General features: G+C 40.3%; 1 protein-coding gene across 1 annotated transcript in view; it reads left to right on the top strand.

Moving 5' to 3' along the window:
* Window positions 1-14,140, top strand: part of MNAT1 (MNAT1 component of CDK activating kinase) — a 224,839-nt gene that overhangs the window by 79,038 nt on the left and 131,661 nt on the right. The window contains exon 4 of the mRNA XM_002719546.5: window positions 7,229-7,332. Coding sequence (XP_002719592.1) covers window positions 7,229-7,332 — 104 coding nt within the window. The remainder of the gene's footprint in view (window positions 1-7,228; window positions 7,333-14,140) is intronic.

The raw sequence follows: 14,140 nt of genomic DNA, 5'->3' as shown, positions 1-14,140 counted from the left end.
CCTCTGTTGCTTTCCCAGGCACATTAACAAGGAGCTGGATGGGAACTGGAGGAGCTGGGACTCAAATTGCTATCCATATGGGACACTCATGCCACAAGTGGCAGCTTTACCAGCTGTGTCACAGTGCTGCCCCTCTCCCCCCACTCCTTTTTAAAAAAGATTTATTTTATTTATTTGAAAAGGAGAGTTTCAGAAAGAGAGTGGTAGAGATAGATCTTCCAACCACTTGTTCATTCCCCTAATGTCTGCAAGGGCCATGGCTGGGCCAGGCCAAAGCCAAGAGTTTCTTTTGAATCTCCCACATGGGTGGCAGGGGCCCAAGTACTTTTAGTCATCCTCTGCAGCTTTCCCAGGCACATTAGCAGGGAGCTGGATCAGAAGTAGAAGAGGTGAGACTTGAAACAGTCCCCATATGGGATGCCTACCTTGCAGGTGGCAGCTTAGCCTGTTACGCCACAAGACTGCCCAAGGCCACACTGGTTTTAGACCCTTTTGTTTCTGGTAGGGTGTGGCTTTACCACTTGGTTATATGGCATTATTCTGACTGTTGTCATGTAAATAAAGCTTCCTTTTAAAATTCTGTTTCCATAGCTCTCAGCTTTGTGTTTTTTATTCTTTTGAAGATGTTTCTGACATCTGTATTGACTTTCCCTGTGTTAATCAAAATAGAAAATGTTAATAGACTCCTACTAAGTACTAGACTGAGCTGTACATGCATTATGTCATTTAATTTTTGCAGCTCAAAGACAGGCATTTTTATCCTTATTTTTCTTGTGGAGAAGAGTGACAGAAAGTTTACATGTTGTACCCAAGATCACATTGCTAGTAAATAATGGAGCCAAATTTTAAACGTAAGTTTTTCTCACTCTCAGAACCCAGGAAACTATTGGTAGATGGACAGAGTAGCTGTAGTACGAGTCTGCGACATGGAGTGCTGTGGAATTGTCAGAGATGCTATGTAGGGAAAGTAGGTTGCTGCTGTATTTTGAAGGAGGTTCAAGAATTTTGAGTTCCAGCTTGTAGTAGAAGGGTACTATTGAAGGTGGTCAGATCTAGAGTGAGAGGAATAGTGTTAGGGTGGCTCAAAGGGTGAGTAAGAATTCATAAATTGGGAGTTGAGGTCATTTTGTTATATAAAAGTCATTATGAATTCTTTGAACATTATAACTGTAAAAATCATGGTTTTTGAATAATACCACCCAAAATTTACAATAGAAGGGACACACACATGAAGATGAACTTTCTTATGGCATTAACAATGAGCTCTTTTCTGTGGTTATGACGTTCTCTACGTAAAGCTTCTTGTTCATTTTGGCCCCAGGGATTATCTCAAAGGTTTTTTTTTTAATTTTCATAATAAATAGATTATTCTTTTGGTGCATAGAATACTTATTTTAGAAGGGTGAGAAACTCCTAAGGGCTTTAATGATAAATTCTACATGTCAAAAAGACTTCAAAATTGCACTTAAATAGCGTTAAATCTTTCACAAAATACAATAGATTTTTTGTTTGCTTTTAATTGACCTCACTAAAGGCAGGTCGACATCTGAGCTAAACCAGTAAACAGATAAAGGTCAAACGGTTGCTATAGAAGATTGGCGTCTACTCTTTTTTCTTCAGGGCTCTTATACCAACCTGATTCCTTGTGACACGAACAAGACTTGGTTCCTCTGAAAAGCTTTAAAAATAGTAATTCACTTCATGATTCTTTCTTTTAAAAGAAAGGTATTTGTTTTATCTGTGATTATGTTTTTGTCTATCATGTTGCTATTACCTTTGCTTCCTAAAAAATGAAATAAGAGATTTGATTATTTTACTTTTATTATAATTTGTCAGTTTTTGATAAGCATAAAAGAAAAAAATTGTATGTAAACAGATCAGTTTCACTTAGGATCTAAGTTTACCCATTTCTATTTAATGGAAAGTGCTTTTTAAAAAACAGCTAAACATTGCGGCTCAATAGGCTAATCCTCCGCCTGCAGCGCCGGCACACCGGGTTCTAGTCCCGGTTGGGGTGCCAGATTCTGTCCCAGTTGCTCCTCTTCCAGTCCAGCTCTCTGCTGTGGCCAGGGAGTGCAGTGGAGGATGGCCCAAGTGCTTGGGCTCTGCACCCGTGTGGGAGACCAGGAGAAGCACCTGGCTCCTGGCTTTGGATCAGCGTGGTGTGCCGGCTGCAGCGGCCATTGGGGGGTGAACCAACGGAGAAAAAAAAAAAAGGGAGGACCTTTCTCCCTGTCTCTCTCTCTCTCTCACTGTATACTCTGCCTGTCAAGGGGAAAAAAAACAGCTAAATATTCAAATAGAGTTCTATTTAGGATATCAATTTTATTGCTTTACAGTAGCTTCATACATTGATTATTTATTTCTGTAGTTTTTGAGTATTCTTATGTTGTCATGTTCAAACTATAATAATAAAGCTTGCTTTAATTAACTATAATTATAAAAATAATGATAAATATTAGCATTAGCTTATTTTTCCTCTTATGGTAATTCAGCAAGTACTTCTTGAGTCTTACATGATGGGAGGATTTATGTTGTTTTTCTTTTAAGTAGACTTTATTTTTTAGTTTTAGGTTCACAGCAAAATTGAGTAGAAAGTAGAGATTCCCATAATTCCTCTGCCCTTACACCAGCACAGCTTCCACCTCTATCAACATCCTAAACCAGTGTGGTAGATTTGTTACAAATAGTGAACTTACTTTGACATACTGTTATCACTCAAAGTCTATAGATACATTAGGGTTCACTCTTGGTGTTGGTTTTATGGGTTTGACAAATGTATAATGATATAGGATAACCCCCATAAAGAATGTTTCGTTACCCTAAAAATCTTCTGTGCTCTGCTCATTGATCCCTCTCTGCATGCTAACCCCTGACAATCACTGATCTTTTTACTCTCATCATTTTGCCTTTTCCATAATGTCATATAGATGGTAAAATACATCTTTTCAGATTGGCTTCTTTCACTCAGTAACGTGCATTTCAAGTTCCTTCATGATTTTTCTCGGCTCTTTACCTTGTTTGTTTGTTTTCTGTTTTTTTTTTTTTTTCTTTTTCTTTTAAGATTTATTTATGTATTTAAAAGGTTACAGACAGGCAGAGGCAGGGAGGGAGAGAGAAGTCTTCCATCTGCTGGTTCACTCCCCAATTGACCACAACTGCTGGAGCTGGGCCGATCCAAAACCAGGAACCAGGAGCTTCTTCCAGGTCTCCTACACAGGTTCAGGGGCCCAAGGCCTTGGGCCATCTTTCACTACTTTTCCCAGACCATAGTAGAGAGCTGGATTGGAAGTGGAGCAGCTGGGTCTCAAACCTGTGCCCATATGGGATGCTGGCACAGCAGGTGGAGGTTTTACTTGCCACGCCACAGCTCAGGCCCTATCTTTTTTTTTTTAATTTATTTTTATTTTTATTTTTTGACAGGCAGAGTGGACAGTGAGAGAGAGAGACAGAGAGAAAGGTCTTCCTTTTGCCATTGGTTCACCCTCCAATGGCCACCGTGGCCGGCGCGCTGCAGCCGGCGCACCGCGCTGATCCAATGGCAGGAGCCAGGTACTTATCCTGGTCTCCCATGGGGTGCAGGGCCCAAGGACTTGGGCCATCCTCCACTGCACTCCCAGGCCACAGCAGAGAGCTGGACTGGAAGAGGGGCAACCGGACAGAATCTTGCGCCCCGACCAGAACTAGAACCCGGTGTGCCGGTGCCGCAAGGCGGAGGATTAGCCTAGTGAGCCGCAGCGCCGGCCATCCTTTTTTTTTTTTTTTTTTTGATGCTGAATAATATTCCATGCCTGGATATGCCACAGTTTATTTATATATCACCTTTTGAAGAATATTTTGGTTGCTTCGAAGTATTGGCAATTATGAATAAAACTACTGTAACCATTTATGTGCGTGTTTTTGTGTGGATATAAGTTTTCATTTCATTTGAGTAAATACCTAGGAGCTTGACTGGCAGATTATATGGTGGAATAGGTTTAGTTTTGTAAGAGATTGCCAAAATCACTTTATTATTTTGCCTTCTCAGCAGCAGTGAATAAGAGTTCCTGTTGTTCCATGTCCTTACTAGTATTTAGTATTGTGACTGTGATTTTTTTTTTGTCATTCTAATAGGAGTGAAGTAGAAGTAATAGTAATAATAATCAAGATGAGTCAGACTTAGTCTTTCCTCGAGGAACATTCTAACACATCAGATAAGATTTGTACATTCGAAATAATTAAACAGGTTTTAAAGGAGATATTAGGTAATACATTGTGGGTATTCAGAGACTGAGAGCGATTGTAAAGTAAGTTAATGAAGACGAGCTGGTGTTTAAGCTTGGTCTGGAAGGTGAGTTAGATCTGGATATTCACAATCGTCCAAGGTTGAGACTGGTACCAAGGTAAACCCTGTAGGTATAGGGGAAGTTTGATTATAGGTACAAAGATGGGAAAGTGTGGGGCCTAGACAGGTGAGAGGGATGTTGAACTGGGCTAGCAATGGTTTTCAGATACTGAGAAAAACAACACAACTAGTACTGTAGATACAAGTTCAGGTTTTGGAATCAGGTAGCCTATGTTAAAATCGTGGTTCTAACATGTATTAGCTGTATACCTTAGACAAGTTATTTGGTATGTTTAATCTTATCTGTAAAGTGGAAATTAGAGTGGTACATGTCTCATAAAGTTGGTAGAAGGCTAAGTGGAGTAATTAGGTCAAGTGTCAGACATATTCCATAGGTGTTTGCTATATAGAATGTATTGTTCAAGAAAAGTTTTGAGAAAGAAGTCTTTCAGACACAAACGAGAGGAAACCTACTCTGGTTATATCTAGCAGATGTCGAGGTTGGGCTGTCGTGAGCTCAGAGGATGGCCTATTGAATGGAAAGGGTAAGTTGTGAGTGGTTAGCAAAGACAGTGAAACCACCATATTAGCAAACGTATCACAGGTATCTTTCTGAGGGTGTTCCTTGTTTAGAACCTCTGTTTCTTGTCAGGACCAGAGTATGATTAATGGGCAGTGCACCACATTGCATCCTACCCACATTCTGTGACTTAGCACCATTACTGTTTTCTGTCTCTACTTAGTGTTTAAAAAGCCGAAGAAGTAGCTAGAGGGCTATTGTTTCTCATTTTCTCTCAATTCCCCGTGTGTTTTAAAATTGCACATCAGGATTGAGTTGAATTTGGCTATATCTCTAAATAAGCCTAGATTTTCAATAATGATTAAGATAAATTAATGTTCTGAATTCAATTGGTCTTTTGAGGAGATAAAAATGAGATTGAGACAGGCATTAACTGCAGTACTTAAGATACTGCTTAGGATGCCTGCATCCCAAAGATAGAGTACCCATTTTGGGTCTTGGCTCTGCTCTCGATTCCAGCTTCCTCCTGATGCACACCTTGGGAGGCAGCAGGTGGTTGGGTCCCTGCCATCCATGTGGGAGACCCAGACTGAGTTCTGCATAGCCTTGGTTGTGGGAGGCATTCGGCGAGTGAACCAGCGTATGGGAGATACCTCTGTCTATGTCTTTTTTGCCTTTCAAGTAGAATAAAATTTCATTTAAAAAATGAGATTATTATGCTTATTGAAGAATGGGATGGGAGAGGGAGTAGAAGGTGGATGGTTTAAGGGTGGGAGGGTGGGTATGGGGGGAAGAACTGCTATATTCCAAAAGTTGTACCTGTGAAATATATATTTATTAAATAAGAGCTTTCTATAAAAAATGGGATTATGGATCCAATTGGTCTTTTGAGTCTGTTAGCCTTATTCAAGAGAACAGGCAGTTCTATTTCAGTCCTCCAGGATTGGTTTTCAGCTCTTACAGGCTTCTGTAACATGCAAGTCTGGGAACTCCTTGAGATGGTTATTGCTTAAGGGGAAGCGTGAGGTGGGGAAGGAGCAGGTAGAAACACTAGAGGACACAGCAGTTACTTAAGGTAGATTCTTCTTTAGGACAAGAAGCAGAAAGCAGTGGTAAGTAACTGGAAGAAAGGGTAGAATGAATAATGAAATGGATTCTTTCATGAGCTGATTCAGGCTGTAAAGGATAGGGTAATGGGGTTGTACTTTATAATGTGCGTTTATTTAAAACCTTAAAAAGTTTTATTTATTAGGAGGGAGGAGGAGAGAGAGAGTAAAAAAAAAAAAAAAAAAGAGATAGAGATCGATTGTCCATCTGCTAATACATTCCCCAGATGCTGAATGTTTAGCTAGGCCCAAGCCAGGAGGAACAGGGAACTCAATCCCAGACTTCCACCTTCATGGTAGGGCACCAACCATTGAGCAGTCACCTGCTCTCTCCTTGGATGCACCTTAGCAGGAAACTGGAATTGGGACGTGAGCTAGGCACTTCAGTGTGGAATGCGCATGTCTCCCAGGGTGCATCTGAACCATTCCATGAAATGCCTGCCTCTTATAGGAGTCCATACATACCAAGAGAAAATTTTCTTTTTTCTTTGATTCAGAGTATTACAGTAACATTATGCTTATGTAAATTAGAAGGGAGTATGGCATTTATAATTCAAATTATCTAGAGTTGAAATTATTAAAAGAAAATTCTAACTCATTGAAAATTTAGCAGTGTTGGAACATATCTCAGTGACTTCTGTTGGGAAAGTAAGCTTTGGATGCCAAGCTTTGGGTGCCAGTTTATCCTTTACCTTCCCCCTTAGGTTTCAGCTCCTTTGTAGTTCATACTTCTGCAGATCTAGACTACACGGGAAATAAATCAAGCTTGTGCCTAGTCATGCTGTTGGAGGCAGTTAGAAAGTGAACAAAATCTGGTTTTTGTTTGATATAAATTATACGATTTTAAAAATTCTTCTGTATCATTTTAAAATTTCTGGAGCACAGATTCTTTGCAGTATTGATTCTGACCATTGTGGTAGGTCTCAGACTTACTTTTTTATTTAAAAATATGAGTAATATTGTTTAAAGTTAAAGTGAAGACCATGAAAATCAGATCTAATGTGATTATGGCAAGCATGGATCTTCGGTGTCTGGAGTGATCCTGATAAGGTAGACATTCTGTGCATTTGTCTGGCAGATGTCTATATTTCCCTCAGAAAACATGATTGCCATAACTTGAGCTAGTCTCTAAAGTAGGAAGCAGACTGGGGGCTACTTGTAGGACTGACCAAAGGACAGGCTGATGAGAAAGAACTGTGGTGAACATTTCATTTATGATGTCTGTTCAAGATTGACATTGAAACTGTATTTGATGTCATTGTTTCCTTTCTGATGCAGTATTCAACTTGACCAACAATGTGGATTTGGACAACACCAAAAAGAAAATGGAGAAATACCAAAAAGAAAACAAAGATGTTATTCAGAAAAATAAATTAAAACTGGTTGGTTGCTAAGTATTTTCTTCTTTTGTATTAGAACCAAATGCTTTCACCTGATTCTTTAAACAAATTTAAAAAAAACCCCAAACCTATCTTCCTTTAAAATAAATTATGTTTGCAAAGAATTTAGCTGAAATTTAGCCCAGAAATACTAATAAATGTTACTTAGGCTTGTAGGTGAGCAAACACACATTACTGTAGCAGAAATATCTTTAATAGCATTATGTTAGACTGTGCTTTCTGAAGAAACTGGATTCATAAGGTAGGTGATTGTTAATTCTATATAGTTCTCTGGTAAGAGTATACTTGGACAATGGTCACAAAAATAATAGAAGCTCATTCTTATCCTTTGACATTAATTTCTTTGTCATTTAAGAGGGGTGGAGAACTTAGACATATCTCCCAAAGGGAGATAAAGAAAACAAAAACAGTATTTACTGGAAACTAAAGCAAATTCATGATTCAATCAGATCAAATGTGAGAGCTATCTTTATTTTCTTTATTAGTTATCTTTTTGTTTTACTGAAAAAATAACATTGCTCCATATGAAAGTAATTGAGGGAGGTCAGCATTGTAGCATAGTGGGTGAAGACGCTGCCTGTGATGCTGGCATCCCATATGGGCACAGGTTCGAGTCCTGGCTGTTCCACTTCTGATCCAGCTCCCTGCTAATGGCCTGGGAAAAGCAGTGGAGGATGACTCAAGTACTTGGGCCCTGGCCACACAAGTGGGAGTCCTAGATGAAGCTCCTGGCCCCTGTCTTTAGCCTGGCTTAGTCCTGGCTGTTGTGGGCATCTGGGGAGTGAACCAGTGAATGGAAGGTCTCTGTCTTTTCTCTCCTTCTCGCCCTGTAATTCTGACTTTCAAATAAATTGTAGAAAAAGGAAAGAAAGTAATTTTCATTTGTTTTAGTTGAGCTGATATTTGTTTTGAATTTTTAAGGACTTTAAATTGATTATTAAAATATATTCTATAAAAGAATTACCTATGTGCAGAGATGTAATTGTCTAATTTATACAATTTAGCTTTAAATTTTTTAGTATGACTTGGCTTTCTACTTTTGGGTGATTACAACTTTATCAGGAAATTGTAATCAGTAAAATAATAGAAGTATATTTGAATCATGTAGCTTGTACTTTCTGTTTAAATTTATTTGAAAGGGAGATAAAAAGAGGAGAAAGAGAGAGAGAAAAAGAAATAGAGATCTTCTGTTGGTTCATTCCCCAAATGTCTGTAATAGCTGGGGCTGGGAACTCAGTTTGGATCTCCCATGTGGGAAGTAGGGACCCAAGTACTTAACCTATTATTTGCTGCCTCCTGGGGTGCACCTTAGTGAGAAGCCAGCGTCAGAAGTGCAGCTGGGACTCAAACCCAGGCACTCTGGTATGGATCAGGTGCTCAAGTGACATCCTAACCATTACAGTAAATGCCTACCCCACATAGCTTCTATCTGCATTTTGTCTTTGGAAGGAACTTCCTCTTTATCATCTTACAATGTTTCTTTTAAATACTTCTTTCTTGCCATAAAGCTCTCAATGAATTGACAGTAGATTCTTATTCTTTTCAGACCCAGGCTGTCATCCTTAAAAATGTATCTCATTTCTGAGAGCATCAGCATTGCCATAGAAATTATTGTTCTTGCCCAGGAGCCTTCTCTGGGTACATCAAAGATGCATGCAAAAATAGGTGTGTTGGGTAACTTGTTGCCTTGGCCCTGCTTCATTTAGTAATGGGTGTTGTTCTGTTCAAGCGAGTGCTTTTTCACCCATAGTTTAAGGTGGGAAATAATATTGAGAGGTAAAATGAAAGAATAATCTAATTATAGACTGGTTGTATTATAGTAGGAATTTATAATCATCTGACAGCTTTATAATGATGTTATCAAATAAAGCAGTCATTGTTTCACATAAGCTACAGTGAAGTTTGGATTGTTCTTAATCTTCTCTGGTAAGGATTAGCCCTTGTATCTGTTTGTATTGTTTTAGTGAGAAGACTGGTATTGACATAAACATACAGACTTCAGGTTACAATTTTTAGGATGGTACTAGTTAACATGTGTCAGTAATGATGGTTCCATTGGGTGGGGTGAGCCATAATGTGGTATGTGGAGGATGGGCTAATTTGCATATCTTTCCAACCTAAGGTAGCAAATTGCCCTTTTTTTTTTTTTTTTAATTTGACAGATAGAGTTAGATAGTGAGGGAGAGAGACAGAGAGAAAGGTCTTCCTTCTCTTGGTTCACTCCTCAGATGGCCACTACAGCCGGAGCTATGCTGATCCGAAGCCGGGAGCCAGGTACTTCCTCCTGGTCTCCCACGCGGGTGCAGGGCCCAAGCACTTGGGCCATCCTCCACTGCCTTCCCGGGCCACAGCAGAGAGCTGGACTGGAAGAGGAGCAACTGGAACTAGAACCCGGCGCCCATATGGGATGCTGATGCCACAGGCGGAGGATTAACCGAGGGAGCCACAGTGCTGGCCCCGCAAATTGCCTTTTCTGTCTCTGAATGTTGAAGTCTCATTGATCCAGAAAATGAGAGTTGTATCATAGAAGGAAAAAAAAGCAGTCTCTTGTTTGAATAGGCACCTAAAGTGGCAAATTCCTGATATAGGGAAACTGTTGCTGCGTGCATGCTAGAGAGAGCTCATTTGTCTCATGGAGCTGACGCTTAAACTCAGTGTGTGCATGGGAAAACTGAACAAAGGCGATCCAGTCTTGAAATAGAGTTGTAGTGAAGATTTGCTTAATTTTTATTTTTTATTTTCTGGATTTTCAGGAAAGGCAGAGATTGCTGAATAGAATTTCTAACAGTTTGACCAGAAATATATACAGTAAATTCATTTGAGCATCTGGTAAACATATAGTGTAAGAAGATGTATGAAAGCCTTCATTTTCTAGGGGCTGGGCAATAGATGTCATAATCACGTGGAGAGAACTATGTGCCTGTTACCATGGGAGCACAGAGGGGAGATACCTAAACCATTCCGGAAGATTGAGAAACACATCACAGGGGTGATGAAGCCTGAATAGGACAAGTAGAAGTTGTGCTGGTTGAAGGAACTGGGACAGGAGTGAAGATGGGGGAATGGCATAAGTACATTCCACCAGAAGGAAATCATTAGCAAAGGCAAGAAGATAAGCTTGGAGAGTTCTGAGAGTTGTAAGTAGTTCCGTGTTGTGGGGGAGATGGCAAAAGAGGCAGGTCCTAGTCACATAATGTTACTGGAAGTCCTGTCTTTGCTAATGGTGCCAAATCAGAATAATGAGGACAAGGTTTGATGATAGAATAAAGAGAAAGTTTAATCTACCAGTTGATGAGGATGGTAGTAGAATTGAGGTCTCAAGAATTACCATCCTGAGGCTGGCTCTGTGGCATCACAGGTAAAGCTGCCACCTGCGATACCAGCATCCCATATGGGTTCGAGTCCTGGCTGTTTTCCTTCTGATTCAGCTCTGGAGGATGGCCCAATTGCTTAGTTCCATGTACCCGCTTGGGAGACCTGGAAGAGGCTCTTATCTCCTAGCTTCAGCTTGGCTCCCTGTCCTGCTTTAGCAAGGAGAGTCTGAGGTTTTTAAGGAGTGCAAAAGGGAGGCTGGGCTGCTGAGTCAGGTGCTGAAGCTGGCTTCAAGTCTGCTAATAGTTTCTTGGACGCAGCTACAAAATATTTTGCTGAGATCTGAAAGAGGTAAAGTATTGTGTCAAGAGGTTCTCATGTTTTGTTAATCAGGTTGAAGCCCACTCAGCCTAGAGCTGAGGCTTACTGTGCTTTCTCGAGGCCAGTTTCTGGATTTCACAGGCAAGCATTATTAATATGTTTGAATAGACACTCTAGTTAGTCACAATGTCAGTAGCCATTAGATTATGAAAAAAAAATGTATTTGGTCTAGTTAAAATAAGACCGTATGTATTGTGAAAAGTATTTGAGCTTATACAGACCGGTTGTTTTCGACGTGTTAGCAGGTGAAACTGTTCTTCGAATTTATGCAGAATACTCTGGTTGAGGTAATAATGGGGCGAGTGATAGGCTTGATACTCATCTGCTCGATTACCTTAAAGCATCTTCTTAGAGAATCCCCTTCCCTGGATTTCTTAGAGCAGGAATCAACTGGCTGTTGATGGCTACTATTGAAGGGCTATTTTAAGTGTGTAAATGTTTTACTTTAGGTATAGCACTGTGCAGCAGATCACTAGAACTTCATCTTTCTTAGCTGAAACATCATGTCCCTAGATTAGTAGCTCCCCGTTTCTCCCTTATCTTAATTCCTGGCAATCACCATTTCATGCTTTGACTCTATGAATTTGATTATTTTATTTATTTATTTTTTAAAGATTTATTTATTTATTTGAAAGTCCGAGTTACACAGAGAGAGGAGAGGCAGAGAGAGAGGGACCTTCCATCCGATGGTTCACTCCCCAATTGGCCACAATGGCCGGAGCTGCGCTGATCCAAGGTCAGGAGCTTCTTCCGGGTTTCCCACACAGGTACAGGGGCCTAAGGACTTGGGCCATCTTCTACTGTTTTCCCAGGCCATAGCAGAGAGCTGGATCAGAAGAGGAGTAGCCGGGACTCAAACCGGTGCCCATATGGGATGCCAGCGCTTCAGGCCAGGGCGTTAACCTGGTGCGCCATAGTTCCAGCCCCGAATTTGATTATTTTAGATACCTTGTATAAATGGAATCATAAAGTTGGTCTGAAGTGTTATTTAAGGTCTCTATTTCCCTGTAGATCAGTTTGGATGTTATATCCATTATTGAAAGTGTGCTATTGAAGTCTCTTTCTATTATTGTTATCTGTTCCTTCAGTTGTAAACATTTGCATATAACATAAATTTTGGTGCTCTGTTATAGGTTGCATATGTGTATATGATTGTCGTATTTCCTGTACTTGTGTGTTCACACTTTGACATTATATATTTTCCCGTATCTCTTGTGACAGGTTTTGACTTAAAGTTCATTCTGTCTCTTATTATGTTCTTTATCTCGGTGAATGGCGCCAGCATCCATTGAAATATTCAAGCCATGTTTTGTCAATTTTGATATTCTGTTGATGGTGGCTGCGTATTATTTTCTTTCTTTTTTTTTTTTTTTTAAGATGTATTTATTTATTTGAAAGTCAGAGTTACACAGAGAGAGGAGAGGCAGAGAGGTCTTCCATCCGCTGGTTCACTCCCCAATTGGCCATAATGGCTGGAGCTTCGCCAATCCAAAGCCAGGAGCCAGGAGCTTCTTCTGGGTCTCCCACACGGGTGCAGGGACTCAAGCATTTGGGCCATCTTCTACTGCTTTCCCAGGCCATAGCAAAGCTAGATAGGAAGTGGAGCAGCTGGGACTCGAACTGGTGTCCATATGGGATGCCGGTGCCCCAGGCCAGGGAGTTAACCCGCTGTGCCACGGTGCCAGACATATTATTTTCCAAATCTGTTTCATCCTCTAATTTTATTATCACTTTATTTAGTATCCTTGTCATTTTTATTTGCGTTATTAGCATATTCTTCTAACTATTCTTCCTGTCATCAGTCTTGAACTCTATTCATCTGTATACCTTACAGCTTCTGGTCAGTCATCTTTCTAAACTCAAATTTCCTTAATGTCTTCTCAGTTCCCTTAGTATGGCACAGATTCCGTTAACTTTCTCCCTTCCTCATTTCATGGCTTGGCCAAGCCATGACCAAGTGTCCCAGCTTTTTTCATGTCTTTGTCCTTTCTGTTTCACTGTTGATAGGGCTAAATACTTGAATCCTTAGCTCAATCTCCATGTATTAGTTTCCTAGGGCTGTTGTAACAAATTACCACAAACTTGGTGGTTTATAATAACAGAAATGTATTCTCTTACCATTATTGAGGCTAGAAGTTTAAAATGAAGGTGTGAGCAGTGCGATGCTCTCAGAAGTTTTTAGGGGGGATCCTTCCTTGCCACTTCTGGCTTCTGGTGATTGCCAACAATATTGATCTTTTTTTGCCTTGTATTTGCATCACTGTAATCTCTGCCTCTCTTTTCACATGGTTTCCCTTGTGTCCAGATTTCCAGTGTGACCTTAACTTCATCTCATCTGCAGACCTTGTTTACAAATAAAGTCACATTTATAGGTGTCAGGAGTTAGGACTTTAACGTGTTTTTCTGGAGACCACAATTCAACCCACAGCATTCTATATGAAACCTTTTCTGTTTCTACTTGTCCTTCCAAGGAAAATTTACCACCCTATCAATTGTTTGCTCACTGTATACCCTGTGTCTGCTTCTACTTGTTATACTTAATTACATATCTATATCTGGATTGACTTGTATCTCTTTTTTAAGATTCATTTATTTATTTGGAAGGCAGAGTTGCAGAGAAGGAGGGGAGACAGAGAAAGAGAGAAAGAGATCATTCATCTATTGGTTAACTCTCCAAACAGCTGCAGCAGGCAGGGTGTGGGCAGGCCGAAGCTAGGAGCCAGGAGCTTGTTCCAGGTCTCCCCGTGTGAGTGCAGGGGCCCAAGCACTTAGGGCCGCTGCCTTCCCAGGCACGTCATCAGGGAGCTCGATCTGAAGTGGAGCAGCTGGGACACAAACTGGCGCCCAAAAGGGATGCAGACATAGCAGACGGCGGCCCAACCTGCTGCTCCACAACGGCAGGCCCTGTCTTTGTTTTTTTTTTTTTTTTTTTTAAATTAATTAATTAATTAATTATTTTTTTTATGGGACTCATCTCTTACTGCCTATGTCCCACCAGTCAGGTAGTTCAGTGTCCAGTCCTCGTGTCTGAGCCCTTAACTTGTTACATGTTTTAGTACTGGTCCTTATAGATTATACGAATTCCCTTCTCCCTGGG

This window comes from Oryctolagus cuniculus, chromosome 20, assembly GCF_964237555.1.
Source record: "Oryctolagus cuniculus chromosome 20, mOryCun1.1, whole genome shotgun sequence".
NCBI lineage: Eukaryota > Metazoa > Chordata > Mammalia > Lagomorpha > Leporidae > Oryctolagus > Oryctolagus cuniculus.
The sequence above is the reverse complement of the archived record's forward strand: the minus strand, read 5'-3'. Positions and strand labels throughout refer to the sequence as shown.